The sequence below is a fragment of the Bos mutus genome, chromosome 11 (genome assembly GCF_027580195.1).
Source record: "Bos mutus isolate GX-2022 chromosome 11, NWIPB_WYAK_1.1, whole genome shotgun sequence".
In the NCBI taxonomy this organism is placed as follows: domain Eukaryota; kingdom Metazoa; phylum Chordata; class Mammalia; order Artiodactyla; family Bovidae; genus Bos; species Bos mutus.
In genome coordinates, this window is record NC_091627.1 from 62,374,014 (window position 1) to 62,383,066 (window position 9,053).

Here is a 9,053-nt window from a genome sequence, read left to right on the forward strand (position 1 = left end):
ACCTGCCTGGTGTCCCTCACTGTCCCAGAGACTCGGATAAAACAGGAGCAGGTCTCACATTCTGAGTCCATCTGCAATCCGAGTTTGGATTTACAAGGAAAATCTGATGGAACTGAGGTGTTCAGAGCCCAAAGAGATGAGCTGCGCCCCCAGCCCCACGGGAACCTGGAGTGATCCCACCCCGGGCAACTCTTCTGGAAGCCTGGCCCCTCACCCCAGATTGGCTCAGGGTTAAACCATATGACATGGCCCGTATTCATCTGTTTTTCACCAAAGCCAGCGATTTCATAGAGTTCAGCCCAGAGTTTCTGGATCTGGGAACTGAGTTCACCAAGGCATCAGGTGGAAGGGCCAGAGGTCAGCATCCTCTTGGTGAGCAGCGCCATTTGAGTTATCGGTCCTTAGAGAGCTTCAGACAGGCCAGGGGCCTGCCGGGAGGAAGTACTTTCCTTTCTGAGCACCTCCTCCTCTGAGAGCTGCCTGAATGGTAAAAGGAGGGGGGTCCCCTGAGAATATAGTCTTGGTGTCTGTCAGAATCCTTCCCCCACTCGGCCACGCTGACGAATGCCAGCTCTTCCATGTGGCCTGAGACACACCTCACACACCATGTACGCCATAGACACCATGTACGTCAGACACAATATGTACACCACACAACCATGTACATCAGGCACAATGCAGACACCATACACACACCATGTACATCAGGCACAATGCAGACACCATACACACACCATGTACACCAAACACAATACAGATGCCACACACACACCATGTACACCGGACACAATACAGACGCCACACACACACCGTGTACACCAGACACAATACAGACACCACACACACACACCATGTACACCAGACACAATACAGACACCACACACACACCATGTACACCAGACACAATTCAGACACCACACACACACACCATGTACACCAGACACAATACAGACACCACACACACACACCATGTACACCAGACAATACAGACACCACACACACACACCATGTACACCAGACACAGTACAGACACCATGCACACCATGTACACCAGACACAATACAGACACCACACACACACACCATGTACACCAGACAATACAGACACCACACACACACCATGTACACCAGACACAGTACAGACACCACACACACACACCATGTACACCAGACACAGTACAGACACCACACACACACCATGTACGTCAGACACAGTACAGACACCACACACACACACCATGTACACCAGACACAGTACAGACACCACACACACACACCATGTACACCAGACACAGTACAGACACCACACACACACACCATGTACACCAGACACAGTACAGACACCACACACACACACCATGTACACCAGACAATACAGACACCACACACACACCATGTACACCAGACACAGTACGGACACCATGCACACCATGTACACCAGACACAATACAGACACCACACACACACCATGTACGTCAGACACAATACAGACACCACACACACCATGTACACCAGACACAATACAGACACCACACACACACACCATGTACACCAGACACAATACAGATACCACACACACCATGTACACCAGACACAATACAGACGCCATACACACACACCATGTACACCAGACACAATACAGACACCACACACACACACCATGTACGTCAGACACAATATATACACCACACACACACACCATGTACGTCAGACACAATACAGACACCACACACACCATGTACGTCAGACACAATACAGACACCACACACACACCATGTACACCAGACACAGTACAGACACCACACACACACCGTGTACACCGGACACAATACAGACACCACACACACACCGTGTACATCGGACACAATACAGACGCCACACACACACACCATGTACACCAGACACAATACAGATACCACACACACACACCATGTACACCAGACACAATACAGACGCCACACACACACCGTGTACACCAGACACAATACAGACGCCACACACACACCGTGTACACCAGACACAATACAGACACCACACACACACACCATGTACACCAGACAATACAGATGCCACACACACACCGTGTACACCGGACACAATACAGACACCACACACACGCCGTGTACATCAGACACAATACAGAGGCCACACACACTCCGTGTACACCGGACACAATACAGACGCCACACACACACCATGTACATGAGACACAATACAGACGCCACACACACACCATGTACACCAGACACAATACAGATGCCACACACACACCGTGTACACCGGACACAATACAGACGCCACACACACACCATGTACGTCAGACACAATACAGACACCACACACACACACCATGTACACGAGACACAATACAGACACCACACACACACACCATGTACATGAGACACAATACAGACACCACACATACACCATGTACATCAGACACAATACAGACACCACACACACACCATGTACATCAGACACAATACAGACACCACACACACCATGTACGTCAGACACAATACAGACACCACACACACCATGTACGTCAGACACAATACAGACACCACACACACCATGTACACGAGACACAATACAGACACCACACACACACCATGTACATCAGACACAATACAGACACCACACACACACACATGCCACACTCAATCTCACACACCACACACCTGCCTTTCTTCCACTTCCCTCCACCTTGGGGCCGCTCTCCCACATCAGAGCCTTCCTTCTTACATGAGACCAGCCCAGCTGCTATGGTCTCTGCAGGGATTTGGCCCTTCTCCAAGGCCCACGGCTGGGCTCCTGGAGCATCTCCAGTCAGGGTGACAGGCCCTGCAGGTGCTGAAGCTGCCCTCACATCTCCTCCGAGTTGTTTTCTTCTCAGCTCTCTCAACCTCCAGACTCTACACGGGGCTTAAAAGACCCTGCTGTAAAAAATCTCGGGAGTCTCTGAGTAACTAGAAAATTCAGGGAATTCCTCCCATTTGCCCACAGTCCCAGCTAATCTGCATGTCATCCCTGGGGCCCTGGACACCCTCCTGCCCAGCACCCTGCACAGCTCGTTAGTGACCAGCACTGCCTAGCACGGCCCTCGCCCCACACAGCCCTGCGCAGCCCTCAGGACGCCACGTCATGGCCCCCAACAGGCTGGAGCCAAGGACGTGATGACAGCAACGTCACCTTCAGGCTGGGGCAGCTCACCTGGCCTCAGGCCACACTCCCAATGTGTGGATGAGGGGTGCTGCCGCTGGCCTGTCTGTTGCCGCCTGTGTGCAAGCTGTTTCTGACAGTGATCTCAGAGGAAGGACCTTTAGGTTGAGGGTGCTATCGAGGGAGACTGCCCAGGTGTGTGTGGAGGAACCATGGGGAGCACCTCCCAGGCTGGCCAGGCTCTCAGGAGGAGGCCTTAGGAACCAGGGTACTGCCCTTCCAGGAACCTAGCTTTGGGTGGTCTGCAGCACCCCAGCCTCTGGGCAGTGCACAGGGAGTTGCGTTTCTGGACATTGCTTGGGATCAGGAAAGCTCTTGTCCGGCTGTTCTGCTGGGGTCGGCTGAGCTCCTGCCTGCACTCCCTCCCCATCCTGCCCCTGTGCACCACGGTCCGCTGCTTAACAGCCATGTCACCCAAATGAGTGCCTTTGCTGTTTGAGTCCCAGTCCCCACACACAACAAGAGGATGACGGTGCCTGGGGGTTATTATATTTGCAAAGCAGCAGAATTAGTACCCAGGAAAGGACCAACAAATTTGTTGTTCAGTTACTAAGTCATGTCCAACTCTTTGCAACCCCGTGGACTGCAGCAAGCCACGCTCCTCTGTCCTTCTCTATCTCCAGTGTTTGCTCAAACTCTTGTCCACTGAGTCAGTGATGTCATCCAACTGTCTCATCCTCTGTTGCCCTCTTCTCCTCCCAGTGAACAGCAAGGGCAAGGACAACCATAACAACACAAAAGATGACGTGTGTGACAGTGTCGTGTGACATCACGTACATGACAGTGAGTGAGATCATGGTGGGGGTGGTGGTCTCCCCCCTTTGATTGACAGTCCTTCATGTTCACATGCATAGATGGTATGTCCTCACCTCCCGCTGGCCTGTCAGCTGTTGAGCTCTGTTGGGATTTAGAAGTTTCTTGCTTTGATCTCTTGTGGGTCATGATAGTGGAATAATGGCTCCCAAAGACATCTCTGCCCTAATCCCCACACCAAGGATAGGATGGCAGATGGACCAAGCAGCTGACCCTAAAGTGGAGAGGTCATCTAGACCCAGGCGTGCCCGTGTGACCACAGGAGTCCTCGCAGGCAGACAAGGAGTTCAGCTGGCCTTGCTGGCTTTGAGTCGGAGGAAGAACAGGAATGCTTCTCGGGAACGCTGGCAGCTTCTAGAGGCAGGAAAAGGGGAGGGGACACAGTCTCCCCGAGACCCTCAACTGTGTCCACGTGAGGTTGTGACAAACATCAGGCTTTCAGAACTGCCAGATGTGCACATTGTTACGTGCTGTCTGTGGGAATCTGTCAGACGCTGCAGGGACCCCAGGCCCATGTAGACCTTCAAGTGTGGTGTCCAGCGTATATTCTTGCATCTCCAAGGTCCGGCAGGACACCGCTGTGATGACCTCAGTCCCTACCTGGGACCCCTTGTCCTCACCAGGGCCCCTGATGTGACACAGAGGATGCCCCCCACCCCACATGCCAGGCAGTGGCGCCTGCAGCAGTCAAGTGGTTCCTGAGCCCAGTCTGCAGGCTTGCTGTGTGTGTCTGACGCACGACACCAGGACTGTGCCGCGAGCTGCTGCCCTGCCCGTTCTCTTGGCCCTTCAGCGTCTTGGAAGGATCTGGATGGAATCCCAAATGCTTGTCTCATAGACACTTGGTCCACGTCATCCATCCGGGCTCTTTAAATCACAGGATTGCTCAGAAGCACCAAATTTTTAATTACATTTTTAAAGTTGCTTGTTTCACATCTGGCAGTTGAGGCAAAAGCTAAAACTTGTGAGAAATGAACTCACCATTGTTCTTTCCTTGGGGGGTTGGAAGGGAGTGGCAGGTGTCTGCAGAGAAGGCAGTGGTAGCTGGAAGCCATGGGGGAGGCAGCGGTCCTGATGGTCACACAGCCTGGGTGCTAGGGGTGGGAGATGCTATCTGCATGGTGTTGGCTGACCTCACAGGTGCTGCTGTGTCCCAGCAGCCACCCGTCCTCCTCCAGGGAGTGGCTGGCAGGCAGCTGCTCACAGATATGCCAGGTTGGGAGGAGCTGTCACCCTTTCCTCACCCTGAAGGGGACCAAGGTGGAAACTGGTCCCAGCCTGCACACTGCAGGCACCTGGGGAGCTAGGCCAGCCCGCTCTCTCAGCACCAGGGCCTGCTCACCAGCCCAGCCAGCCCAGAGACTCCTTTTCTCTCTGCCCCTGCTTCCACCCCCTGGAGCAGGCTGGGAACAGGGTTTTCTCTGCCTGAGCGTCTTCCCCAAGCCCCGCACCAACTCCAGCCAGACAGGCCGGCCCCCAGGCTGTGTGCAGCTGGTTGAAGGAGGATGAAGTCGGCCTTAATGTTTTCATTCGGCATCCTGGTCCTTAGACGTCTGCGGGCAGATCCTGAGGAAACTTGTTCCCTGGTCCACTCCCCCCAGAATCTCATCCAGTGGGCCCAGGGTGCCCAGTCTGTGGGCCTCACTTCTAGAAGAGCTGACCTGGGACCTCTTGCTTTATTACATCCTGATTCCTCCAGGTCCAGGAAATACCAAGTCAGAGGCTCTGTGGACAAAACCCCTTGAGGACCCTGGGGACCCCCAGCTGCCAGACTCCTTCAGGGGCCCTTGGTGTGGCTGTGGCTGATGGGGAGGCAGGGCCCAGGGTACGGTCAGGAATCTCTCCCCTTCCCCAGCCAGGAAGGGGGGAGGGGGTGGGCAGCCCTCCTCAGAGAGAGGGGAGGGAGGGCCCAGAGCTCTGAGAGCATGGGGGCAGGGGGTAACTGGAGAGAAAGAGTGTCACAGTCTGCACCTCTGGCCCAGGGAGGACACCTGGTGGTTTGTGGGACTCGCAGGGCTGGGAGAACAGAGAGTGCCCTGGCTGAGAATGGCTCTCCCCAGCCCAGCCTCCTTCTCTGCCGCTGCCCACGACAGGGGTGTGGGCCAGACTGAGCCCGGGAGCAGGAGGTCCCTGTCCGGGTCACCTGTGGGCCAGACCAGTGGGCGGAGCTGAGCTGGGAGGTGGAGCCATGGGGCTGAGTTGAGTCTGGAGGGAGTGGGGACAGATGGAAGCACAGGTCCTCTTCCCAGCGTGCTTCTCGTTTGAGCCATGTGGTTCTAGCCCAGGAGGGTGGTGTGGATGGTGGGCTGGGATGGGGGTGGGTGGGGAGAGATGAGGAGCATGGCGAGGCCCAGCGCTTGGCAGGTCCATCGCGGAGACTTCACTGACCCCACATACCCAGCCCGTGGTGTCTGCAGTTTGCAGCCAGTGAGAACAGGTGCTGTGCTGGCCACCAGATCACCCAGACTGGGGTGTGCACAGAGTCCTCAGCTCCCTGCCTGGTCATTACCCCCAGAAGGGCAGTGGGCATAGGGCCAGTGTGACACCAGTGGGATGCCTGTGTGGCCCCCAGCTGGAGGGGTGTGGACCAGCAGCTCTGCTGGGCTGGATGGCAGGGAGGCCGGGTCACAGCCATCTGCCCTCTCCTGGGGGTGCTTTAGAAGGCTGGTCCTCAGAGCCGCCTCCTTGAGGCTTTCCAGGCAGGTGTGGAGTATAGACCCACCCTGTGCCCTTGGCCAGGCATGGCTGTCTCAGATCTGGGGAGCCCTCGGTGGGGAGGGGGGCCACCTGCTGAGGCCTGTGTGTCTGTTCCTGATCAGAGCCCAGGCATTCAGCAGGCAGAAGCTCCCACAGCGGAGACCCAGGTGGATTTTATGGCATGTTAGTCCGAAAACAGGGGTGGGAGGCCCTGGAACCCTGGAGACGGTGGGCTGCTCTCTCACCCCGGTGTCTGTTTCCCCAGGTACCGCGTGGTGGTCTCATACCCACCCCAGAGCGAGGCAGAGATCGAGCTGAAGGAGGGGGATGTGGTCTTCGTGCACAAGAAACGTGAAGACGGCTGGTACAAGGGGACCCTGCAGAGGAACGGCCGCACCGGCCTCTTCCCCGGCAGCTTCGTGGAAAGCTTCTGAGGCCGTGCCTGCCCCCCAGGGACAGAGGTGCAGGGACCCCAGGGGAACAGCCACCAGAGGCCCCAGTCCTTCCAGGCAGGCGGCAGGACCCACACACTGTGGGGTGGTTTGCTCCCAGGACCCTTCTTGCCCTCTACTTATGGGGCTGACAGGGAGCACGGGCCCAGCACATTTGGAGAGCGTTCTCAAGGCGGCTCCGGGCTTCACTTGGGTCTGGATTGCCCCTCACCCCATCTATACCTCAGGCACCACCACCGGGACCCTTAGCATGGTGCCCTGGCCCAGGTCATTATCGGCCAGGTCCCTGAGGCAGCGCTCGGCTCCCGTGGGCGAGGTGTACACAGTGCTTCTCGCCTTGCTACCACGGTCCTGCTCTCGTTCTTCTTTCTTACACCTTTTTACTGCAAAGCTGTTAGACTTTATAAATCTCTAACAGGTCGTACACTGCCTATTTTTCATACATCTGGTGCTGCCTTTTTGTAAAACTAGTAGGACTTGGTTGAAAAGATCTCTGGGGAGACAGCAAATGGGCAGAACTTCTGCAGGCACCCTGTGAGCCTGGGGAGCCTGATGTTCACAGCCTCGGTCCTCCTAGGGCTAGAGGGGCCTCAGCGTTGGCGGGAGTTAGGAAAAGCCTGTCTCTTTAGCCCTTCCAGTGGCCCTGCTGCATCTGGAGATGTTCTGACAGGGCTGGCAATGAAGGAACAGGAGGGGGGACCCCAGGCCGAGAGGCCCTCCTGTCACTGTAGAGAGGAGACCACACCTAAGGTTTTCACTGTCGAAACGTGCGGTGGTCACCACAGTTCAGATTTGCCACCTTGTGGAGGTTTCACCAAGTTTCCTTTAAATGGATAACTACTCTGTTCTCAGTGCAAACCTTGGTCTCGAGACCAGAGACATGGGGCTAACCAGGGCCACCAAAGGGCCATAGGAGCAGAGTCAGGGGTGGCAGCCATGGGTTGAATGCAGGCTCTGGCTGGGAAATGCTTGGCACTTTGCACACACACACACACACACACACACACACACACACACGTTGTTTCTGTTAGACACAGATGTGTGTGATTTTGGAGGAACGAACTGATGACAAACCACGATGCCTGTGATTCTGAGTCTTTAAATAAAACTGAACGTGGAGAAGTCTGGTTTCTGGTTGGGGGAGCAGTCAGGTGGGGCCGGGCTGGGTGGGAGCTAAGCTGCTAGAAGACCCCACATCCCCTCCACTGCCTGTGGGCGCACAGCCCTGCCACCGCCAAGAGCCTCAGAGTGGGGAACCCGTCTGTGTGGTAGGGTGGTATGGCGCTGAGGGTATGGGGGTACCAGACAGTCACACCCGGCACAGGGAGGAGTCCACTGCTGGGCCAGCAGAGCTGAGCCTGGGTGGGCGTGGGCATCTCTAGGTGCCCTGCAGGGTCTTGCCTGCCTGGAAGGGCAGAATGGCTTTCTATAGGTGATGCCCCTCCCTTGCTTGTGGGAAGCCTTCATGCCAGGAGTCATGCAGGTCCTGTGGACTAAGGGCGCCTGGAATCAGCCTCCAGATGAGCACACTTAGGGCCCTGCCTCAGGCGTCTTGGCTAAGGAGACCTGTCCTGGATCACCAGGTGCAGGGTGCCTGACATCCACCAGCAAGAGGGGTGTCAAGAGGCTGCCAGTTTCCAAAAGGGGGCTTGTAACCAGTAGCAGGTGGAGGACTGCCCATGGCCCAGGAGCTGCTCTCTTGGCCTGGACTACTGCCCAGAACCTCTGACTTTCACATCACTGGAGGTGGAACGGAGCTTAGCCCCAAGAGCTATTTCTCTCTTCTATAGGAATGGAGTGAACTTGGGGGTGGGGAGGGGAGGGGAGGGCTGCACTGCCATGATGAAGCCTCCACACACCTCTCCAGGAA

At 55.9% G+C, this 9,053-nt stretch overlaps 1 protein-coding gene across 1 annotated transcript in view; it reads left to right on the forward strand.

Moving 5' to 3' along the window:
- Positions 1-8,305, forward strand: part of SH3RF3 (SH3 domain containing ring finger 3) — a 161,638-nt gene extending 153,333 nt beyond the window's left edge. Inside the window, 1 exon segment of the mRNA XM_070379514.1 lies at positions 6,997-8,305. Coding sequence (XP_070235615.1) covers positions 6,997-7,165 — 169 coding nt within the window. The 3' untranslated portion in view covers positions 7,166-8,305.
- Positions 8,306-9,053: the final 748 nt, after the last annotated feature.